General features: G+C 40.5%; 1 protein-coding gene across 1 annotated transcript in view; it reads left to right on the forward strand.

The window, feature by feature from the left end:
* LOC108977814 (neuroligin 4-like) overlaps positions 1-26,338 on the forward strand; it is a 117,751-nt gene that overhangs the window by 60,518 nt on the left and 30,895 nt on the right. The window contains exon 9 of the mRNA XM_018947734.1: positions 4,741-5,907. Coding sequence (XP_018803279.1) covers positions 4,741-5,907 — 1,167 coding nt within the window. The remainder of the gene's footprint in view (positions 1-4,740; positions 5,908-26,338) is intronic.

Raw genomic sequence — 26,338 nt, forward strand, 5'->3', positions numbered from 1 at the left:
TGGCAACAACTGGCGGAAACAGCAACYACAATATAGCGATTGCAATGGCAACAACAAAATAAATAGAAATAATTCAMACATATTWACATACATARATATCTATTTACAACCAAATAAATAAGTAGGCGTACATGCAACGCGACAGGCAGACAGATAGACAGACAGTTAAACAGGCATACACACAAGCGGCAAGGACGTTGTCGCCGCCACAGTGGCCCAGTGGTGACTCGCATTAGCCGTGTGGCATTGGRAGCTGACTGCTGGTCGCCGCGGCTTGGTGGTGGCGACTGTGGCTCCGCCATACTGTGACTGGACCRTGCTCCGGCTGACTGTACTGTCGACATTGTCAACTTGAATGTCAACTTGACAATTGCAGCGACGCAATGAATGGGCGCTTATCAACAGCGGAAACTACAAAAATTAGTATAGGGGGGGGGGATATGCTATGTATAGAATGCACAGAAATGCATTCGGTCGAAACGTCGAGCGAGAAAATATATGTCAAATAAGTAAAGCGAGGGAAGTGCCCATCGCCATCTCCGCTCCCTGTTTACTATTACGCCATAGCGTTTGCCGAAGAAGCAACGAAGAAAAATTTAATATTTGCATCCAGCTGCGAAGCACCGTTACGAGAGCGGAAAGCGGGAATGAAAATATTTATTTACCGCATATCTTTGTTGAGGCAGTYGGTTGATGAGCAAATATTGTTGACCCAATATTTCGTAAGAAGTGTGCCTGTACGCAGGGAATATAGGGGAAGGTGAATGAAAAGTCGGTCTGTGATGTGATATTATGATGATGAAGAGAGTAGAAGGCAAGAAGGTAGCTAAAAAGATGCTGGTAATAAATTACAATATTTTTAAATAAGCAGAGGAGCGCAAAAATTCCGCACAAATAAATTAACTGTTTTTATTTAAGATCAAAACTTCATTATATTTTCACTTGAGAGCAAAGGAAATGTATATTTTGCACATACAACAGTAAATCTGTGGCAGATGATGCAAAACATGAATACCGAGCTTGGCTCCGAAAAGTAGTTGAGTTAGCTGAGCTTTACTGAAAGTAATAAAAATATTTTTTCTATAAATATCAATTCTTCCAAAGGAACTAACGTAAAGCTGTCTAGGCTAAGTTAATTTTAGCATAGGCTAGTTTTGAATCGTTACGATATCAGATCTAATTCCTTTACGAAGTCCATGAGTAGTAGACATACTATGGTCACATGTTTACCTGTGGCTTGCTCTTGACATTTCCTGCAATCTTCCCGAATTATCAGCCCCATTCTATGCAGCCCCGAAATCGTGTTCATAAGTACTGCAATCATATTCCTACATTCCCGTCTACAGAGTTCCATTAGGAACTTTGTTTACTTTCGTTCTACCTTTTTACAGATGACTTTTAAAGTCTTGCACCCAAAAGGATCGTTCCATCACTTTCGATTTTACGTGAAATGCTCTTACCCAGATTGTTTACGTTTTCGCGTGGCAGCCGTACACAACAATATATCATTGTCATGCAAGCTTTTGTGACTTGACAGCCAGTAGATGTGAAGCTACTTATTTCTGGCGGCACTCTCCACTGCTGCCGTTCTTTCCAAAACACTATTGGCCTATACAGGAAGCAAKGTTAAAGTCTTGATTGCTGCTTGTTTCCTATCCGAATTGTAAGAAAGCCCTACCGAGCTTTATCCGAGGCTTCTATGTGTAAATGTTCTTGCAGCCAACGGTCGGTCTTCTGATTTTTCCGTGCAGCTTTCAGAGAGGACGTCTTTAGATGCAAAGTTTAGCACTAATGCAAGAGCTGGCATCGGCCACCTAGTAGTTCTAAGACTACCCTAAGGTATTWTTTTACGATTATTGAGAGAGAGTTGTGTCCAATTAACGAAGTCTATCTCCATGGRAGGAATTTGAACTTCCTTAAGCACACTGACAGGTCCATTTGTTCTGAACTCAACCCCAGATCCGGTTGCGATGCCCAATTCTGAGCTATAGTGAGAGTATCGGCCATCATATTGCGAAGGGTGTGTACCCGTYACTAAGATGGTTATGCCATCTTCTTGTGACACTATCTTTTGGGGCCGTTTAAGTTCCTTAACTAATGACTAATGTCTATAAAAGCGAAAATAGCAATCAACCCCACGGAGTGCCTCCACCAACTTTTTAGTCATTTTAGCGCCGTTCTATTATGATCTTATCCATATAGAAATCAAGAGGCTTCTGATCGAACATTGTGTGGCCAGATTAACACTTATTGATTTTACACTATGCAGAATGGATACCGYAGAATGCTCCAGAGATGTCCAAGAACACTCCAAGAGCATATTCCTTGTATTCTACAGTTTATTCAATGTTCAGTAATGGTGTATGGAGTTCAGTATCTACGAATCTGTCATTAATGTTTGAACAAGCTTCGCCGCTGATATGCCCATCCAAGTTTTTCTCTAATGCATTCAGCAGTAATAAAGCTAAACTTATAGACCTAAACTCTTCTGAACACTTTGGATTGTTTCTATTTGCTTTCGGTAAAAAAAAAAACTACATCAGACTCTCCCATGAGTGCGTTGCTAAAACATCTTTTCGCATTTCCGAGAAGAACCAAAGTAATACTCTCTACTACCACATGGGCATACGATAAAAGTCCCGCTGTATAAGCCACTATTCCCTCTACTTTTGGAAAGTCATTAAAATAGAGTAATTGGAACTGCATAGATTCATGACTTCAATCTCTGTTCTTCTGAAAGTATTACCTTTATAAATGTTTAACTTTTCCARTCTTTCTTAGACACATTTTCAATTAGCAAACTTAGAAAGCAGTTAAAAATACYCAACGCAATGCTCCAATTGCTGCATAAATAGACTTCTTCCGTTTAGTCGCTGAATCCATCCCCTTCACCTCAACGGTATTCCAGTAAGTGTAGCTGCCACACAGAAAGATCTCGTAAAGAAAAACGCATTCGCGCTCAGCGAAGTGATTAGATAAATGACCTCAAATGTCGGACATTCTTTCCAATTAATAAAAAAGACACYAAAGCATTTTTATCCAACTTTCACTTACATAAAGTACGCTTTAGTTTTCCTAGTGCTCTGAGCGCGTCCTTCACACTGTCCACTGAATCACTCTTTGCCTAACTTTTTTTTTCGCCACACCACAAATGCAATTATCATTAATTCACTTGTTGGCCGGTGAGTGCACAACGGTCCATCAGTGTGGGCGTAGCGCGGCGACGTCGAGAGTCTTYCTAGGTACTTCACTGGCAAAGTTCATTATGCCTTCACAGTAACAACAACAGCAATTACAGTTATGTAAAATGAGGAATGTAAATTACAACAAAATGAGTTGCTACAACAAGCGGTACTTACAACAGCATTAGCGATTAAAGATGCAGCTGCAGCTRTAGCGCACTCGACGTGCCGCTCAAACACACTGAAGTGTTCGCCATCGATTTTTACGAGTACGTATAGTCACTTACATTTTTACTGGTGGCTTCTCGCTTTAGCTTTTGTTGGCGGCTCGAATTAAAATGCGCTAATTAAATGCAAGTAGTAAGTGGTATTTATGACCCCACGTTGCAGAGAGCGAATTCTCTCTCAAGGAGCACGTACGATTGTTCCAGGATGAAGTTTGCTAAAGGCAGGCAATTCAGTGGATATCTTAGGTTCTACTCTAGACTAGGAGGAGCTGGCAGGCGTATAGAAGCTGGTCGTCAACCAACGCGCACGAGGTCCATAGGCCCTTTGCTGGAGCGCAAGATGACAATGGWGTTCCGACTCCGATGTAAGCGGGTAGCATCGCATTGGTCTAAGTTTTCAAGGATGTCATTGAAAGAGGAGAGAATTTCAGGGCCTGTTCGTACTCCTTTATATASTCAGCTTCTCTGAGACTTCAAACAKTTAACTAAGGAATGGAACGACATTATCCGTTATGTGTAAAATAGCATTGAGTGTCATTTTAGGAGTAGACCGCAGTGCACCAAATACGAGTATGCCGAAGAGTGCTGCTGTTTGGTCGCTTTCTAGATTTTAAGCGAGCTTAACTTTTCGAGCGCCCAATACCAGATGAATACACAACCAATAAWGTTTTCGGCTTAACTACGGTTTTGTAGAGCCAAAACACAGCCTTTGGTGCGAGTCCCTATCTTTTCCCTTTAGCTTCCCTRCTGCAGTCTAAGACAACCGATGCCTAATTTAATCGTAAAAGTTTTCCATCAAAGATAGTACCCCAGCATTTTACCTTATCAGCGATTTGAAGGTGCGAATCTTTGAATAAAAGGAGATGCACGTCTGGCATTCCCTGGTAAATTAAACCATTCCAGTTTTATTCGGGTTACAGCTGAATCGCAAAGATTTTAACTTCCACGTAAATGTTTCCATCAATTATTCAGAGCTCTATGATACTGAAGATTTGTTTGTCAATGTCGAMACCGATGTTTTTGCGACGCACTCTTTGCTTTAGCTCCAAATCTAGCACATGAAGCCTMAACCGCCTCGACACGGCGTGCAAATAAAGACGTTGCCTACAGAACAAAACAACTCCCAATTTCCCCAATTAAGAGTCAGTCGTTCTATCCACGGAGCATAAACTCGCGCGCCAATATACCTCATAAATTCGATTTCGCCATTGCCCGTTACAACACGTTCATGTATCACAAGCAACACAGCTCAATTAAAAATTCCATTTAAAATATTACCTTCTGAAGTCACTAACCCCTCTCTTATACTGTTCTTGCCTGTTTCTTTGCAGTGACCACCGTAGAGCCGAATATGTTTACAACATGCATACCCGTCGGTGGCAATTACACACCCGGTGCTGGCGCAGCCACAAGTGGTGCCTTCGCTCCCAACACGCTGGCCAACTCATCGACCGACTCACTGTCCTCTGGATTTGAGGCAGCCGGCTATGCGGCATACTCCACCGCACTTAGCGTTACCATCGCCATCGGTTGCAGTCTGCTCATCCTCAACGTGCTCATATTCGCTGGTGTCTACTATCAGCGCGACAAAACGCGGCTGGAGGTGAAGACTTTGCAGAAACAATACCAGCAGCGCAGCATGCACCAACAAGTGCCCTATCCGCCCGATCCCATCAAGCACGCACACTACCACATGGGCCATTCGCAGAGTGCAAATGTTATTGTAGATGTGGAGAATCATGGCGGCGATCCRGGCGCTATGCTACTGGCGGCCGCGGCGGCAGCCGCAAATGCAGCGGATGTGAAGCCACCGCCATCGCATATTTGCGCCAACACCGGCATGCAGATGGGCGCMTCAGTGCAACAACAACAAGCTGGTGGCAGCAGTATTGACCTCTGTGGCATAGCCTCCTCGGCCGCCAAGCARCAGCAGCAACAGCAACAGCAACAAGGCGGCTCAATTATGGTCAGCGGGTCGCCAGACATATCCGGCGGGCTAATGGGCAGTGGTGGCAACTGCAACGTGACTTATAGCACGACAACTAAACAGCAGCATCAGCAACAACAACAACAACAACAACAGCAGCAACAACACATGCAACAACAGCAGCAACAGCTTCAACGAGAGCACATGCAAATCAAAGGCATGAATACGCAAACATTCGGACGCATCGCTACAAGCGGCGGTGGCAGCGGTGGAGGTGGCRGCGCAGTCACAATGACCAGCAATATCGCGTACAATGCCGGCATGATGACGCTCCCTAAGGCCAGCGCATTACAYCACACGAACTCCGTGAACTACGGACGCAATCCAGGTGCGGGTGGAGGCGGAGGTGGTGGCAACTCTGGCAATAGCGGTGGCACTAACATAACGGCGGCGCTGCTGGACTCCCGAGGCAATATATTGCTAACTAGTGGCGCAGGTGTCTCCATGGGTGATTGCATGACATTGCCCAGGAATCTCGCTGCCTCTGCAGCACGGCATGGCACCGTGACAGGTAAGTGCTTCCCTGAACATGACACATCTGACACGAAATAGAGCAATAAAAGGAAATGGGCGAAAAGGSGTGAATCTTCATGATAGTTTTTATAGCCAATGCTGTAAATTAAATAGTGAAATTGTTCGATGAACGAACTTATATTTATGCGTCAGACGCAAAAACTGTTCCAAAAACATCGATATTCTGTAAACATTAATTGTAAAAGCAAACTAAAAAATATGAGATACTGCGATGACTTCAATAATGTTCACGGTCCATATTCACATATATATCGGTGGCCCAGAATGCCCCTCTATTAAAATTGGCTCGGTACGAAAATTGTCTTATTCAATCGGAAAAAGATTCTGAGTTCTCAATGATCAAAGACTAGTATGCGTGCCTGTCCCTATCGGAACCACAGAGAGCTGTAAAGCTGATCGGTTGACAAGAAAGGATACCCTAGCCACGCTATCAGTAGAAGAGAACGGATCGTTGCTCCCCTCTTCTCGTGTTACCTCCTACTGGATGGCTGTGCTCCACTGAAACTTGACATGCGCTAGGTTACCTTTACTTCATGTGTTGTCAAAAGACTCATTTGGCCCAAGATCGATTGTAAGAGAAACAGCAAGCTCTTTGCCTTTAGTAAGGCTAGTCTCTCCATAGTTGTAGGGTCCTTACAAGCCCTTGCCTTATCGACGTCCCTGATGCGACAGCTGTTTGGAAAAAGACTAGACGGAAAGTTCTCAGCACTTCCTAGGGATCGCATGGAGTAGTCCAACTGCCATCTCTGGATAAGCCAACATTTGATTTCTCCCTTTCCATTTTTTTTTTGAATAATTCCTCAAATTCTTAATTTTTCAGTAAAAGATCCTAAACCTAAGATCCAATTTATCAATATATGGATCCACATTTTTATTATAAAATTTGCAAACATGCTCTCTTCACTTCACATTTAAGTACCTGACTCAACATAGTACGGTACGACTATAAAAAGCTCACGTTAGCATGCTGCTCTCTGTAAAGTTACYGTAATATTCAATGAATTAGAATAATCAAGTCAATTAACGGTCTTCAACTGTGTGGTAGAGCGAAATAACGCACAACCCTGACACACGCATATTAGTTGCGGCAATCTGGCATCTATAGTYTACGCTTTTGTAAGGCCGTACTCACCGCAAGCGATTCGAGCAGTTAATCGTTTGACACGCCGCACTATTTACACTCAATTAATTATCACAAAGAGATTAACCGTTTGTTAAAGCCTGTCTTTTGTTGTCGTTGATTGAGTGGAATATATGTTTCTATCAAGCGTGCTGATATTCACTTAGGCATGGTAACTTGGAATCCACCACGAGTTCATATAAAAACAAACTCAATTGACAGACTTTCAAGAAGACTTGAGTGCTAGAGTGGTATACGCATATTCGATTCTTCCTGAGAGGTTGTTGTGTTAAATTAGAGCGTGGGGCTAATCCAAAAGCGGTGTGTGTCACTTAGACGTATACTCGATCTCCAAAAAAGGGATCAACATCATCACTTTGTGCAAAGCTTCAGTGGTATTCAGAATAACAACTGATTTTGAATGACCTTCCCTTAATTCTTTTTAGAATGTTCTACGACGTCGATTAARTTCACCAYACTATCGACGAACAMTGGTTTTTGATAGACCTTCCTYGYCAAAGTTGAATTAAGTTCATTTATYCACTTTTATTGAGTTAAATGTTCGAAACTTAACTCCATTCTATGGTAGAGATGTACATTTTAAGTTACTGTAAWYAAGGCMAATAACAAATAGACAAATAATWTAACATCACAATTTCCAAACTTTACGATAAAGTTATGAGTTGCCAGATTCCAACWCTGGGATTACCAAGTTCCGAAATATAAGAAGCAATGTACTTAATACCCTTTGAAGCATCAAAGAGACTATATTTATTGCATTTCGATTTTGTTATATGTTATTATAAACTGTCCAAGATATTCTCGTTATTTTTTAGAATTTATTATCCAAGCTGTCATAACAAATAAAAAATTTTCCATACAAGAACTTCAGTTTATATAAGAGCCATATGCAATAGTGATACGCTATGAGGTATTTGTTGGAAGAGTGTAGCATTATATTGGGCAATAATCGACATCGGTCCGATATCACGCGATTCCGACTAAAAAGCAGCATCTTGGAGATAAAAGGAGGTGTACAAAATTTCAGATCGATATCTCAAAAACTGCAGACGAACAGACATTCAAACTTAACTTAATCGACTCACCTGGACACGCTATTCATTATACACATACTCTATTGGATCTTCAACGCTGTTACAAATATCGCATTAAATTTAATATTTTCGGTTGATGATTTGGAAATTATTAAACCTCTGAATGAGTGCAGTTGAACACATAGTTACCAAATTTAAGAAATAATGGAGACTTTCGAAATAAGTCTTCACCTGTAAAACAGCACAGCTGCTCGCGCCACAAAAGTCATATTTACAGATTACATACAAGTTATAACAATAACTTTCTACAGCCAATCTACACTTAAAAGTAAATTTGAACGTTATTAAGTAAAAATTAATGCGCAACCAATCAGGCATGCACCCACATATAATGACTCATGAAAAAGTCGTAAAAAACGTTAACTCGTAAAAAGAGAATTTAATGTGCACGCATCAGCAGATTAACTTAGCAGCGCCCCACACCAGACTACCAGCAGCTAAAATACTGTTTAGTGCAACCCAGTAGGAAAGGATGACTTTGATAATATTGGGTAGTCGAAGGTATCTTTAATGAACCAAATATGTATAATTTTGGTCGACCACTGTTTGCCATATTTCCGCTAGAGGTATTATTTCAGAAGTGTAAAACTTTTCTGGTTTCTCGGCGAAAAACTGCGACAAGTAATTATCACAGGCTTCTCTTCAGATCAACTTTACTCCACTAAGGCAGCTCTGCATTGACCAGAACAAATGGTAAAGTGACGGTGCAAAGTCAGGACTATATGGTGAATGCTTCAGAACTTCCCAGCCAAGCTCTCCCAGTTTTTGTCGAGTCATCAAAGATGTGTGTGGTCTTGCGTTGTACTGATGGAAAAAGCAGCCCTTCCTATTGATCAGTTCAGGCTGTGTTTTTTTGTTTTTTCAATTGCTTGCTTCAATCTCATCAGTTGCTGACAGTGAAATGTAAAATATCGTTCGACCAGGCTGGAGCAGCTCATAGTGGATGATGCCTTACCTATTCCACCAAACACTCAACATAACCTTTCGAGACGTCAATTCTGGCTTTACGGCCAATTGTTGAGCTTCACCACGCTTGAAACATGGACTTTTTTGCACATTGTTGTGGTATTTGATACACTTTTCGTATTCTATTACCATTCGCTTCAGAAATGGCTTGATTTCATTTCGTTTCAGCAAAGAGTCGCAAATGTTAATTCGAACCATTAAATTTTTCATAGACAATTCACTGAACGATCGGCATCAAGAGCTTGTAAGGAAAACTTTCACATTTGGCAAGATATATTCACGTAATTTGGTATGGATTATTTTCTAAGACAACAATATAATCGTCGAAGAAATTRTTCAGATCGGTTAACTATAGCATATAGCTGCCATACAAACTGAAYACATATGTAGTTACTAAAAGAAAAGCAACTGTGAATGATATATTAGCTTCGGTGCAGCCGAAGTTAACATTTTTTCTTGTTTATACAAACATTTCAAAATATAGCGAATTTCTTCATTGTTTTCACTTWTTTTTAAACAGCTGTACAACTYTAACCATAAATAATTTATTACTACTACGCCTACTTRATACAAGTTGATTGGAGACTTAGACGTAACTTATTGTGTACGACATTCATGCGTTGAGCCAACTTCCACACGAAGGTCTCTCATCTGTCCTACCTACGCTGTGTGGAGTGCGCACTCCCTCCATAAGTGCGTAATAAATACATTTTGACCGAGGCACGGTCTCTTGCAAACAATTTTACTTATCAATGGCAGTAAATCGAAATTGTGTAATCGACAATTTTCTGCAAATTAAGCCAACCTGCTGAACTGGTCTGCAGCTAACTTCGGCACTTCAATATAGAGCTACCCATTTCTACTACTTTTGTCATTTTATGATTCGTGCAACCATTGTACATCGACAGCTGATTTAATGGCTGAACGGTGTTGCAGAGCTGCAGGAGATTTCTAAGAATTTCTAACAATTTTCTGCCTCATCATTTGACATATTTGCGTATAAATCGAAATGATTGCAGGCAAACACAACGAAAGGTGGGGCCGACCCGCTGCTGGTGCCCATAGCATGAATACTATAGCCTACATAAAAATTCATTAAGTTGCAGTAGCGGCTAAAATTTTCCGATGAGTGGAAGGTGATAACCGAGGAAACAGATGTAGAAACTATGAGAAATGAAATGAGTGAAATCAAATGTGGCGAAATATTTGCAATTGCAGCTGTTGTGCTAGCGGCTAAGCATGTGTCGGTATGCTAAACATGAAGAAGCATKCTAAACATGAACCAACACTCAGTACAATAAGGGCGCAAAGTACCGGTAAAAAGGGAGCAAAATACAACGACTTGTGGAAATCATTACGAATCGTAGTGGCAGTCAGTTTTCGCTGACGCTACCTCAACTCAAGCCAGCAATATTGCGCGAGCTGAGAAAATCTGCAGCAATGGTTGTCAAGTGGCAGCTGAGTGCAACTGCAGCTAACCGAAAATGAAACACAAGCAAAACACATTTCAAATGCTATACAACCACTTCAAGCACGACTAATGATTCTGCTTAAGTAAGCGCTGTTGTGCGGCGCATAGGTAAGAGCAGGCCAGCAGCTCTCTATATACYTATATATACATACATACTTATACTCTTAGGCATTTCTATAAATATATRTATGTATGTATTTAGTTTGTGGAAGACAGAGCAATAGTGCAACATTTGCGTGAGCATCGGAAAATGTTTCTTTTTCCACTTAAGTGGYACAGCCGTCAGCGAAATCTATAAAACYTAACGGTACATGCAGTTCTGCGCTCCACAATCATAACTTAGAAAGTCAGYTATTGGAAAATGTGAATAATCTCGGTTGATTGCACACTCAACTCAGGTTGTTCAATTGTATCGAAAGTGTTACTGATTGCGAAGTTCTCGCCAAGTAGTACTTTAAATAGTTTGACGAGCAGTGTAGCATCTATATACCCACACTTACAGTTGCAGCTGCAAATGCGCTTTTAATTTATGAACATAGTTGACGAACATTTCAATACTCTTCAAATAGTTAGTAAGAATTCAGCAACTTGACATTTTTTTATTCGACTGAACTGTCCGATTCAGCAGAGTTGCTACTTCTTTCTTCCATTCGTTTCATTGGTTTAGAAGTTTAGTTAAACCTTAAGGCTCGTGCAGCAACCAACTAGGAACAACAGAGGGCTGCCTTCGAGATGGGGTGCTTCTGCTGTGGAACCTATTGATAGCTGAGTTGTCGATTTGCTAACTTCTAATGGCATTCGTTGCCAAACCTACGCGGGTTACCATATAGTGTCACTACAGCAAGAAGAAAGCTTAAAARCRCACTAAATGACTTCATTTAAAGAAGACTTAACATCTTGTAGCAATCTGATGTTGTGTAAACCGTGAACCTAACATTAATCCATCCAAAACTGACATCATTCCGTTCACAAAAAGCAGAAATCTACCATCACTGAGAGCCACTACTCCCAATGAGGCTATAGTGGCTTTGATTGAGAAAATAATATATCTAGGGTAAGTATTAGACTCAAAACTTGGTAGAAAAAGTGCGTGGACTCCACGACTGTGAACACGACCACGGAATTGATGGTGTGCAGAGGCCTGACTAGTAGAGAATGGGCTTGTAAACCAGACAAACAGCATTATAGTCAGACCAATGCCAAACATGCTGTGGCATCTTAGGTGTCAATTGTTGAACTAGCAACTATCGAGTAACAGCTGACGAGACTGCAGAGGATGTCATGTTTAAGTGGAATTTTTTACAGGTCTCTGCACTGCGCTGTCRTTTGACCAGGCGCGAAGAGAAGARCGCTTCCCACGACAGTCGTGTCTATGTAACCGCAACAGACTCGGATTTTTATCCGGCCAAGGACTGTGAMCTCGGCAGATTTCTGCCGCTACAATTGCAACAACCAGAGCACATATCGGGCTTTCTTCGACCAAGGACAGTCAACTCGGCAGATTTTTAATGCTATCCCAAGAACAACAACAGCCAGAGCAAAGACGTAGGTAGCCGTTCTTATTTCGGTATTTGACAATCTGGCATCTTACAACTTTACCGCAAAGTCATGACATATGAGCGCCTTATCTGTTATTTACAGTATTTTAAAAAATTCATCTCGGCCCGAAACGGCCCGTCGCGAACATTTTCGCACGATAATTTTTTACAACTTTCGACGTGGATTAACTCACCAACAGTGTATCAATCAATTTAATTAAATTTTTGGCGAAGATTCCCCAAYAAGAACCAGCGTTTATCGATGGTATGGTAAATTCAATCGAAGTCGYAGATCACTCCAAGATGTAYTTTCTGAAGRTCGTCCAAATTCAGTTATTGTTCCGTSAATTATTGGTGCTGTGTGCAAACTGATATTGAATGATCGTCTAGTARTCTATCGTGAGATTGGGAGAACTACAAGCATTAATGAGGCCAGCAAACATAAAATATTGCATGAACATTTKACTGGAAAATTATTRTTCTGAGACTCYCGTTMMCCTTCTTGACTAACTTATAAAATATGTTCGACATACATTGAAGCGGAAAGACTGTGAAACAAGTTAGTTGTTGGCGTAGTCTTCTGCTGATTTTTTTCGCTTTCTCTTTTTCGTGGACATTTTATTTACCGATTTATTTACGCTGTACTTGCTGCTTGCCATTTCTGCCACTTCATTCGGACTTATCTAGCCACCATGTGTTCACACCACGCAAGCATTCGTGCGAAATAAAAGCGACTATTCAGCGCGCTGAGAGCTGAAATTTAGCAATGCAAAGTGTTACTTGATATCACCCTTTTCCACTTAATGACGCTTTAAATTTATATGCTTACTAAGGATTACCCTGTTTCTAGCACCATAACCTACCTATTTCGCTTGGGCCAGCCACTTTGAACGATAATCCGTTTCTGGCATAATTGTTCAGCCCTTTTCACTTTTAATGTCTGCAAGGCACATTTTATTAGCTTGTTAAATGGCCACTTTCCCTTGTCGAGTTTTATCACCTAGTATTGAATGTACCGTTAGGCATTGCACATGACTGTTAAATATTAATGGAGGCTTTATGACATTTAATTGAAATAATTCATGACAAGTAGAAGTGTGATCGCGTACATACATATGTCCGAGTACCGGCATGAATGTGTGCATATATGTGAGAGTGTCACATTAGTTAATGTGATTCGCTTTATTATTCAATATTTGTTTTATGATGGCACTCAAATTCGCGAAATCACAGCAGGTGCACTGAAAGCTTCTGCTTAGAACTGTAACTGTTGTGCAAACTTTTCAGTCTGATGGAGTTTAACCCGGGTTTTAAAATATCGGACTAAAATTTTGTACACATCGGCATCTACAAAGTGCCTTGTGGTCGATAAAAGTTTGCTGAGGTCTTTAGTTTCTTTCCCAGCGATGATTTCATTAATTCCATTAAGCAAAAGAGAAACTGTGAGTCTAACAACGCCCTTAATAACTAGTAAGTTGCCAGCAACGAATTCTTTAAGCCTTAAGACTTTTTCAAGCCACAACACGATGGTATGAAAAACAATCAGCCGTTATGGCTACATGATAACTTCATTAAGTTAAAAAAGATGTTTTAGCCTGAATATGTAAATTTTAACTTTTTCGCACCTGCAGAAGCATTTCTATATGTGATTTTAGTAAAATGGTCTGATGAACCTAAAGTGATTGGCCGTGAAATATGTATAATTTTGGTCGACCACTTCCGCAAGAGATATTATTCCAAAAGTATAAAACTTTTCTGGTTTCTCGACGAAAAACTGCGACAAGTAATTTTCACAGGCTTCTCTTATAGCCAACTTTACTTCATTAAGGCAGCTCTGCACTGACCAGAATAAATGGTAAAGTGATGGTGCAAAGTCAGGACTATATGGTGAATGCATCAAAACTTTCCAGCCAAGCTCTCCCAGTTTTTGCCGACTCATCAAAGATGTGTGTAGTCATGCGTTGTCCTGATGGAAAAAGCAGCCCTTTCAGTTGATCAGTTCAGGCTGTTTTTTTTTTTCAATTGCTTGCTTCAATCTCATCAGTTGCTGACAGTGAAATGTAAAATGAATCGTTCGACCAGGCTGGAGCAGCTCATAGTGGATGATGCCTTACCTATCCCACTAAACACTCAGCATAACCTTTCGAGACGTCAATTCTGGCTTTACGACCAATTGTTGAGCTTCACCACGCTTGAACCATGGACTTTTTCGCACATTGTTGTGGTATTTGATACACTTTTCGTATCCTGTTACCATTCGCTTCAGAAATGGTTCGATTTCACTTCATTTCAGCAAAGAATCGCAAATGTTAATTCAGTCCATTAAATCTTTCACAGACAATTCATGTGGTACTCAAACATCGAAACCTCTTGATAATGAATGTCGCCTTAATGATGTCATGGTTGTGTATGTGACGTTCCTGGTCAATATTTTCTCTTTTTTATACAAAAATTTTAAAATATGACGAATTTCTTCAATATTTTTACACATTTTTGAACAGCTATAACTTTTTTTTTAACTTCCCCAAAGTTTTTAATTTTCTTTTTTTTTTTTTTGTTAAATGAAGCTTAAAGTCTCACCTTTCCAACACTATGTGGTATGATACAAAGTGATTGATAGCACTGGAGATATACGACTGCAATAACATCTATTGACAAAAACGAAAAGACTTTTTCGACAACCTAATATGTAAGTCTTATGCAGTTAGTGTAGATGGATTCTAGCCAGTTTCAAGTCAGCTTAGCAGCCTGGTGTGATGCCATCAGACCCATAGGACTTGAATAGCAAATTTCAAGAAATGCAGCATGGAGTTTTGCCCAAATCAAAGTTACAATCTCCGCACATACTCGTCAAATAACTTGTAACAATATTACTTTGTAACAATATTTTAGTATTTACCTAAAATATTCATTTGTAACAATATTTTTGTATTCATCTAAAATAAGTTAGTCATTCTAAGTACCCTGTTTCGCTGCGCTGGCTATAGCAAAGCCAATGACATTTGATCACGTATACGCCACGTCGCACCGTACGCAGCAAATCAATTCCGCCAGAATCGAAATGTGCAATACCGCTGAAGCCACAACAAACAAAAACAAAATAGCTCAAGCTTAATTAATATTTCCCGTGCGCACTACCGTTAATCGAACAAAAACAAAAACAAAAACAGCAACAATACGCGTACGAAGTACGGCTACTAATTGAAAATGCGAAAATTTCAAAACGATTTAGTACAAATGAGAAGCGATCAACATGACCATTGAATAATTGCAATTTTGCAATGAAAACTGCCTGAGCAAATCTCAATTTCGGCTAGATGGGGGAGTATGCGTTGCGATGATGCCAGGTATGTGAGCAGATATCGGAAACGCAACATGCAGTCGTTGTAGTTGTGGTCGCGGTCACTTACCACTGCTGCAGCGCAACAAGCTGTTGCAATTTCGATTGAATGTGCGTTACTGTTGTTGACTTCGTTTATCTATCAATGCAGCCATGTCGTAATATATCCACTTTCGGCAGCATAAATTCAGGTCCATATGTATTGTTATACGCGCACGCATTCACACACACACACACACACACACACACATATGTAATAATAAGATACGAGTGGATTTATTATGGACAGACGCCAATGCAATTTCGCCGTGGCAATGTTGCATTTAATTATTGCTGAATACGAATGCGAAATTGCACACACACAGATGTATACATGTAGCATACATGTCGGCGGAAGTTGATTAGCGCCGCATTGGCTGACAACCGGAAATGGTAACATAACTCACTACCTGCGCCCCACACCAACAGCATTTCCGCCGTGCCACACAGTGTTGCCGTGTGCAAATTCAATTACAGCTACATACAAATTAGTGCTCGCCCAACAACATTCTATATTTCTCATTGTCAGCGCTGCGTAAGTGGCATGCCGCACCAATTATCTTGCCGCAAATTATACGAAGCTTAACGCAGCAGCTGGCGCAGCGTCGGCAAATTTCGGTCAGCCGATTGCACCAAAAAGTTTAGTGAGGTGGCTGTGTGTAGCATTTGCGAGCTGTGGAGTTGCATATGTTTGCAGGAGCGTCACAGTGTCACGAACAATGCAAAAACCACGTCATAAAACAACAACAATTCCATCACCAGAGCAGCTGTATACAATTAGCTGGTATGGTGTGGTCGCAGCCTTTGGTGGTATTCAATTGCTTTTCACTTCCCTTCGTCCTCGCCTCACTCCACGCACACACACACACACACACACCATTTGCATCGATTTCTTTCCATCATTCCCGGTAAATGGACGGAATACTCACATGAAATGTAATATTCTGTTTTACAGGAATTAGAGTGCAAAGCCGGGCACTAATTCGCGCTTCACCGGCAATTAGTGATGTACTGCAATTTTCATTTTGATTTATGTGTTGCGTAGGTGGAAGTTTGTGATTGCTGAAATTTCCCTGTTGTACATTATGTGCTTTTGCATAGGTTTCTTTGGCTAATGATTCTTGGGAAAAATTTTTTGAATAAATAAAGTCGAATTAAGCTTACTTAATAAGGAACAAAAAAAGAAGGTCTAACCAAAAAGTGTATATCAAAATCATGGAAATACCTTCAAGCGTTGGCAAAGAGTGAAAGNTCGTCCAAATTCAGTTATTGTTCCGTCAATTATTGGTGCTGTGTGCAAACTGATATTGAATGATCGTCTAGTAGTCTATCGTGAGATTGGGAGAACTACAAGCATTAATGAGGCCAGCAAACATAAAATATTGCATGAACATTTKACTGGAAAATTATTRTTCTGAGACTCYCGTTMMCCTTCTTGACTAACTTATAAAATATGTTCGACATACATTGAAGCGGAAAGACTGTGAAACAAGTTAGTTGTTGGCGTAGTCTTCTGCTGATTTTTTTCGCTTTCTCTTTTTCGTGGACATTTTATTTACCGATTTATTTACGCTGTACTTGCTGCTTGCCATTTCTGCCACTTCATTCGGACTTATCTAGCCACCATGTGTTCACACCACGCAAGCATTCGTGCGAAATAAAAGCGACTATTCAGCGCGCTGAGAGCTGAAATTTAGCAATGCAAAGTGTTACTTGATATCACCCTTTTCCACTTAATGACGCTTTAAATTTATATGCTTACTAAGGATTACCCTGTTTCTAGCACCATAACCTACCTATTTCGCTTGGGCCAGCCACTTTGAACGATAATCCGTTTCTGGCATAATTGTTCAGCCCTTTTCACTTTTAATGTCTGCAAGGCACATTTTATTAGCTTGTTAAATGGCCACTTTCCCTTGTCGAGTTTTATCACCTAGTATTGAATGTACCGTTAGGCATTGCACATGACTGTTAAATATTAATGGAGGCTTTATGACATTTAATTGAAATAATTCATGACAAGTAGAAGTGTGATCGCGTACATACATATGTCCGAGTACCGGCATGAATGTGTGCATATATGTGAGAGTGTCACATTAGTTAATGTGATTCGCTTTATTATTCAATATTTGTTTTATGATGGCACTCAAATTCGCGAAATCACAGCAGGTGCACTGAAAGCTTCTGCTTAGAACTGTAACTGTTGTGCAAACTTTTCAGTCTGATGGAGTTTAACCCGGGTTTTAAAATATCGGACTAAAATTTTGTACACATCGGCATCTACAAAGTGCCTTGTGGTCGATAAAAGTTTGCTGAGGTCTTTAGTTTCTTTCCCAGCGATGATTTCATTAATTCCATTAAGCAAAAGAGAAACTGTGAGTCTAACAACGCCCTTAATAACTAGTAAGTTGCCAGCAACGAATTCTTTAAGCCTTAAGACTTTTTCAAGCCACAACACGATGGTATGAAAAACAATCAGCCGTTATGGCTACATGATAACTTCATTAAGTTAAAAAAGATGTTTTAGCCTGAATATGTAAATTTTAACTTTTTCGCACCTGCAGAAGCATTTCTATATGTGATTTTAGTAAAATGGTCTGATGAACCTAAAGTGATTGGCCGTGAAATATGTATAATTTTGGTCGACCACTGTTTGCCATATTTCCGCAAGAAAGTATTCCAAAAGTATAAAACTTTTCTGGTTTCTCGACGAAAAACTGCGACAAGTAATTTTCACAGGCTTCTCTTATAGCCAACTTTACTTCATTAAGGCAGCTCTGCATTGGCCAGAATAAATGGGAAAGTGATGGTGCAAAGTCAGGACTATATGGTGAATGCATCAAAACTTTCCAGCCAAGCTCTCCCAGTTTTTGCCGACTCATCAAAGATGTGTGTAGTCATGCGTTGTCCTGATGGAAAAAGCAGCCCTTTCAGTTGATCAGTTCAGGCTGTTTTTTTTTTTCAATTGCTTGCTTCAATCTCATCAGTTGCTGACAGTGAAATGTAAAATGAATCGTTCGACCAGGCTGGAGCAGCTCATAGTGGATGATGCCTTACCTATCCCACTAAACACTCAGCATAACCTTTCGAGACGTCAATTCTGGCTTTACGACCAATTGTTGAGCTTCACCACGCTTGAACCATGGACTTTTTCGCACATTGTTGTGGTATTTGATACACTTTTCGTATCCTGTTACCATTCGCTTCAGAAATGGTTCGATTTCACTTCATTTCAGCAAAGAATCGCAAATGTTAATTCAGTCCATTAAATCTTTCACAGACAATTCATGTGGTACTCAAACATCGAAACCTCTTGATAATGAATGTCGCCTTAATGATGTCATGGTTGTGTATGTGACGTTCCTGGTCAATATTTTCTCTTTTTTATACAAAAATTTTAAAATATGACGAATTTCTTCAATATTTTTACACATTTTTGAACAGCTATAACTTTTTTTTTAACTTCCCCAAAGTTTTTAATTTTCTTTTTTTTTTTTTTGTTAAATGAAGCTTAAAGTCTCACCTTTCCAACACTATGTGGTATGATACAAAGTGATTGATAGCACTGGAGATATACGACTGCAATAACATCTATTGACAAAAACGAAAAGACTTTTTCGACAACCTAATATGTAAGTCTTATGCAGTTAGTGTAGATGGATTCTAGCCAGTTTCAAGTCAGCTTAGCAGCCTGGTGTGATGCCATCAGACCCATAGGACTTGAATAGCAAATTTCAAGAAATGCAGCATGGAGTTTTGCCCAAATCAAAGTTACAATCTCCGCACATACTCGTCAAATAACTTGTAACAATATTACTTTGTAACAATATTTTAGTATTTACCTAAAATATTCATTTGTAACAATATTTTTGTATTCATCTAAAATAAGTTAGTCATTCTAAGTACCCTGTTTCGCTGCGCTGGCTATAGCAAAGCCAATGACATTTGATCACGTATACGCCACGTCGCACCGTACGCAGCAAATCAATTCCGCCAGAATCGAAATGTGCAATACCGCTGAAGCCACAACAAACAAAAACAAAATAGCTCAAGCTTAATTAATATTTCCCGTGCGCACTACCGTTAATCGAACAAAAACAAAAACAAAAACAGCAACAATACGCGTACGAAGTACGGCTACTAATTGAAAATGCGAAAATTTCAAAACGATTTAGTACAAATGAGAAGCGATCAACATGACCATTGAATAATTGCAATTTTGCAATGAAAACTGCCTGAGCAAATCTCAATTTCGGCTAGATGGGGGAGTATGCGTTGCGATGATGCCAGGTATGTGAGCAGATATCGGAAACGCAACATGCAGTCGTTGTAGTTGTGGTCGCGGTCACTTACCACTGCTGCAGCGCAACAAGCTGTTGCAATTTCGATTGAATGTGCGTTACTGTTGTTGACTTCGTTTATCTATCAATGCAGCCATGTCGTAATATATCCACTTTCGGCAGCATAAATTCAGGTCCATATGTATTGTTATACGCGCACGCATTCACACACACACACACACACACACACACATATGTAATAATAAGATACGAGTGGATTTATTATGGACAGACGCCAATGCAATTTCGCCGTGGCAATGTTGCATTTAATTATTGCTGAATACGAATGCGAAATTGCACACACACAGATGTATACATGTAGCATACATGTCGGCGGAAGTTGATTAGCGCCGCATTGGCTGACAACCGGAAATGGTAACATAACTCACTACCTGCGCCCCACACCAACAGCATTTCCGCCGTGCCACACAGTGTTGCCGTGTGCAAATTCAATTACAGCTACATACAAATTAGTGCTCGCCCAACAACATTCTATATTTCTCATTGTCAGCGCTGCGTAAGTGGCATGCCGCACCAATTATCTTGCCGCAAATTATACGAAGCTTAACGCAGCAGCTGGCGCAGCGTCGGCAAATTTCGGTCAGCCGATTGCACCAAAAAGTTTAGTGAGGTGGCTGTGTGTAGCATTTGCGAGCTGTGGAGTTGCATATGTTTGCAGGAGCGTCACAGTGTCACGAACAATGCAAAAACCACGTCATAAAACAACAACAATTCCATCACCAGAGCAGCTGTATACAATTAGCTGGTATGGTGTGGTCGCAGCCTTTGGTGGTATTCAATTGCTTTTCACTTCCCTTCGTCCTCGCCTCACTCCACGCACACACACACACACACACACCATTTGCATCGATTTCTTTCCATCATTCCCGGTAAATGGACGGAATACTCACATGAAATGTAATATTCTGTTTTACAGGAATTAGAGTGCAAAGCCGGGCACTAATTCGCGCTTCACCGGCAATTAGTGATGTACTGCAATTTTCATTTTGATTTATGTGTTGCGTAGGTGGAAGTTTGTGATTGCTGAAATTTCCCTGTTGTACATTATGTGCTTTTGCATAGGTTTCTTTGGCTAATGATTCTTGGGAAAAATTTTTTGAATAAATAAAGTCGAATTAAGCTTACTTAATAAGGAACAAAAAAAGAAGGTCTAACCAAAAAGTGTATATCAAAATCATGGAAATACCTTCAAGCGTTGGCAAAGAGTGAAAGCTTAACAATCCTCTTGTAGAACTCAAAAGATGATCTAGTGGCAGATGTCCAAAGCATACTGAATTTGTGGAGGGATCACTTCTCSAACGTGCTGAACRGCAGTGAAAGTGTAATAWSAGGMGWTAGTGAACCCGATTCCTCAATCGCTGACGCTGGAATAGCAATTTCATTGCCCGAACCTCTTCACAGTTCGAATAGCAATCATCTGCCGGATGAATTTCCGGTTATGGTCGTATGAGAGAATGCCCGACGATTGGAATCTAAGCGTGCTCTGTCCAGTCCACAGGAAGATGCACATCTTCGTGGTATAAGCCCTTATAATCGCATGCAAAGTTCTGTCAACAAATTGATTGGCCCTTATCTGTGTGGCTTTGGATCCACAAAATCTGGTGTTAAGCAGTTATTTACTCTGCGTCAAATCCTGGCGAAAAAAACCGTGGAAAGAGAGCGATACACACCACCCTCTGCGTCAATCTCAAAGCCGCCTTCTTCCGTTGGCGATATTTTGTGACGTTACAATTTTCCGAATATGCCCATATGCAGCCTCCCATTTTTGTCAAGGAACATATTAACCAAGTTTCATTGAAACTTTGAATTTTTAAGCAAGTTATCGCTGGCACAGACTACCGAATGCACACACAGCCACTCGAAATTTAACGTTAGGTGAACAAAAGTATTTATCTGTAAATCTCATGTAGTGAGAATACAAAAAAGATATTTTATTTAGGGTGTTCCGTTYTCAACAAAATATGTGAAGACTTTATCATTGCCTTGGAAAATTATCCGTGCGAAATTTCGTAAAGCAGTAAAGTTCAGCTACGGCTGAAGAAAATATAACAGCCATAGTTGAGAGCATATACGGAGACCGTGGAGAGTCGATTTCGCACCGATCAATTCAACTCGGTCTGACATATGGAACGACATGGCGCATTTTACATCGAGGTATAAAATTGAAAGCGTACAAAATACAGCTTGTGTAGAAACTGAAGCCACTCGACCCTCCCAAGCTACATTGCTTCACTCTATAGGCTCTAGCGCAAAGCTCCAAGAAAATCTGACGTTTTCGAGCCAAATTTTGTTCAACGCTGAGGCCCATTTCTGAAATTATTCAAGAGCTGCCATTTGATTCAGAAAAAAACAACGATTTGGTGTGGTTTGTGGGCATATGGACAGTGATGGTTCATATTTTTTCAAAAATGATGCCGGTGAGAAAGTCAATGGTGACCGTTATTGCGCCATGATAACCGACTATTTGACGCCTAAAAATGAAGCTTGTGTTCTCGACGGCATTTGGTTTCAACAAGACCCAAACATCGCATCAATCAAGGGATGGCCATCGCGCATGTTATACAAGTCGAAATGCTCGAACGGATCGTCGAAAATATATCTCAATGGATGGAATCCCAGAGATGTAATAAATGCGAAGAATATTCTTTCGAACGATAATAAGCATTCCCCACTAAATTTCAAGTTTCTTTGTTTTCTGTAAAAAAGAAGGGAAGCTTGAAATGAAACACCCTTAAAATACACCATACAGTGACTCCGCCGTTTCCTTCTAGGTGTTATAAGCTTCGAGATAAACTTAACGTACCCCGTTTTATATGTGGAAAGAAGAGTTGAATATGAAAAGAACAAAAGATGCATAAAGCAACGTCGACTAAATTTACCGAAAAATGGTTGCAGAAGTTCAGGGAAAAAGCTTCCACAGTAAATTGWCTACAATTCGGTTGATGCAAGACTTTCAGAAATTTCGAAATATGTGTGTTCAGAGCCCGTTCTTATTTTAAAGTRCCATAAATGGAACTAAAACCAGCAACAAGCTTCACCAAATATGAAGTGGACAGAAATCGTTACTTTTCACAAATCGACTTTATCGATTTGGTACACACAAACCAACGGAAGTCGAAAAGACGAAATCAAGATACCAAAACTGCCCTTGGCCTGCGCTTTGCCTACATTAAAGGTCAAAACCAACAATATCTAATATCGCCACGTACATTTATTTCTCATTTAAAGCTTCGACTCTAGCAGCGGTTGTCGGTGATATGGAGAGGTACTGCAATGTTTACTATTACTCACTGCGCTCGCAGCCAAACGCAGGCGTTCTTCTGCTGCTGATTGACTTGTAATTGCCACTTTGTTTGCGTTAACAATGCTGCTGCTGATTTGTGCCAGCTTTTTGTTGTTGTCGATCAAGGTAAAAGCCATTGATTTCCACTGACGTTTGATTTTTGGCTCTGTTTTTTTGTTTTTTTTTGTTTGTAAACCCTTTATGTACATATATCATATGGCTACGCCACCCACGCTGCACCGCTCTTGCTCCTCTCCATACCCACACACGCACACTTCCAGATCCGTGCCAACAGCAACGCTGCTTGTCACTCGAGTTGTGCACCGTGTGCAATGTGGCAGGCATTGTGCGCTGCTCGGCGCGCACGCCTGCAGTTGTCGGCAGCAAATTGCCACACATGTGTTCTCTTGTTTGCTTTATGCCGCGTTGTTGTTTTTGCTCGTTGCATTATGTGTTCGCCATGTTAGCTGCATTTTACTGCATTTGACAGGCATGCTCTCTCGTCCGTTCTTCCCGTCTGTTGTACCGTGCGCTATTGTACCAACTCGCCTCCTCCAGCACGACTGCACTTTCCGCTGCTCATTCGGCTGTCGCAACATTTCACCATTTTTCTGTTTGTCTGTCTGCCTGTGTGTGCGTTGGTGTGCTGCCCTTGCCGTCGTGTGTTTTCGTGTTTACGGCTACGTCTAATTTTCCATGTAAATTCGAATTTGATTAGTCGTTGTTGCAGCTGCAGTCGCAGTTGTTGCACGTCGCCTGCTGCATGAACGAGCGAAAGTGCTCTCGAATATCTCTGTGTGTGTGCGTATATGTGCGTATGTGCTTATGCGTGCATTTATTCAAATGTGACGTGCTCATTGGTTGGAAACGGTTCCATCTCTATTGATGTAGCCACAGTATGGGCGGTGTTCGTCGGCTTACATGGTTCCGTTGTTCCGCTGCCGCTTTTCTGCATTTCCGTTGCATGCTGCTGTTACTTGTAAATCAACATTTACATTTTCTCGTAATTTATTGTAATGCTGTTGTTTACATTCGCTTAGTCACGTGCAAGTAACCCCSACGATTGAAGCATAAATATTTAATGTGTCTAGTCTGTTGCATTCCGGTTGTGTAGCGATACCGCGCGAGTAATCTTAGGTGTAAATATAGGTGTGTATTCTGGTTAAGGGCCAGACCTAGTGTGACAGTYCMCCATTAACCACCATSAAAACTAACCCAAAGTAAATTTTTGATATGCCCTGTGTTGGGTGTAATTGAAGACAAGCGAAGTGAAGAGAAGTGAAGTGAAKAAGAAGTGTTCCTTTAGTTTTCATTGCTTCAAACAACCCTTGAAGGAGTTGAATGGTMTGTGGCAGCTTAGGGTAATAGTGTTTTTAGCTGCCACCGAGCGAGTCTGCCATTTCCTTCAATACCCATACGACCGGGTACCCGGACGATGTTAACCGAGTAACCTGCTGAGAGTATGGTTATTTTCGCTACGGATAGCTTTAATTGSCGCTTGACTATCAATTAGAATAATCATGGACTTGCTAATTAGAGCAGACGCAAACTTTGCAACTTCTGTTATGGCCACAATTTCGTTCTGAAAGACTGATTTCTAATTATATAGATTTCGCATATATAGATCTTCGATTTGAACCTGTCGATTAAAAAACCATTGATCCGTTTTTCTCAACTGGGGAATGCATACGATGTATTTCATTGATCAGGGTTCGCATTTTCTCGGTCACATGCCCAACTTAGCTCGAACTTATTAAAAAGTCGAATAATATATCATWCCCGTAGTGCCGCCAAGTCTGGCTCCAAAGTCCTAAAATCATGTACTTACCTTGTATGCGTATTGGCCGGTTAAGGCCTCTAGAGTCTTAGTTTAWGTAGTTTTCATTGCKCCCGTAATCTGTAGCAAGCAGTTCCAGCASATCTCTTCCAGGGTTTAATACAACACATTTTCGAAAATAACATCTATCATGCCATAACATCATACGTTTATAATTAGACAGATGGCACTTTTGTAGAGCTAATAGACCTTGAATAGACCTTGTCGGATCGTTAATCGCACTTTTGAGCATTARTTCTTCTGCCARAGTTYCAGATTTGAAGAKCCCTTCTTTTRTCWAAGATAACTCTGAGATATGCGACAGAATTCCAGAATATTTTAGATTGTCAAAAAAGTCTTGCGGCATTTACGCTAGTTGGCGCTAAGAGCGCGTAGTTTTAGTTGTATTCGTCGCATCGGGTCATGCTATACCTTTTTGGAAAGCCCATTTCACGCGCAAACACGTGTCTGATTGATTTTGATTTCTTTTGAGTCGTTCGTGAGTTATAGCGTCGCAAACATGTAGCAAAATAAAGAGAAAATACGGCATATTTTACAGTACTACTACGATAAAGGCAAAAATGCACCTCAAGCCGCCAATAAAACTTGTGCAGTTTATGGACCCGATACAGTGTCCAATTCCACCGCACAACGATGGTTTCAACGTTTTCGTTCTGGTGTAGAGGTGGTCGGAGATGCGCCACGCTCCGGAAGGCCTGTCGTCGAAAATTGCGATAAAATCGCTGAATTGGTCGAWAGAGACCAGCATAGTAGCAGTCGTAGAATCGGTCAAGAGCTGGGCATGAGTCATCAAAAAAAATTTTATGAACAATTMAAAATTCAATAAAAATACTGCAAAAAATATCGCAAGACTTTTTTGACAACCTATTAATCTTCTACCCATTAAGGAGTGGAGATTCAATTATGAGGTTATTGTCCTTCTTGTGAAAAGACAGTCTTCAGTTTTCTTCCGATTAASAGTTWGGCCGGAATCCTCCGACYAGTTGGTGKAGATCYCRAGGGATCTYTCTTTAGGAGTAATAGGTGATTAAGAATKTTRACCCAYAACAAAGGAAATAGYATTTCTCCTTGCGATAGAACAAGTTACAMGCGTTTGGCGACACAACATAACTGATGGAGCTGAGCGGCTGCTCCTTAGAGGTCTCTAACTAAACACATATTTCATTATATCGATTTAAAATGTGTATATGTTATTTTTGAGGCTAAAACCTTTCGAAATATGAATGAAATAGATTTTTAATTAAATTTCAAACCAGAAATCGCTATTTAAAACCTTTATGACTCGCCCATAAAACACCCGAAAAGTAATTTTGATGGCGAATTCAAAAGCTAGATATA

Source organism: Bactrocera latifrons, unplaced genomic scaffold (assembly GCF_001853355.1).
Source record: "Bactrocera latifrons isolate USDA-ARS-PBARC rearing strain unplaced genomic scaffold, ASM185335v1 scaffold_96, whole genome shotgun sequence".
NCBI lineage: Eukaryota > Metazoa > Arthropoda > Insecta > Diptera > Tephritidae > Bactrocera > Bactrocera latifrons.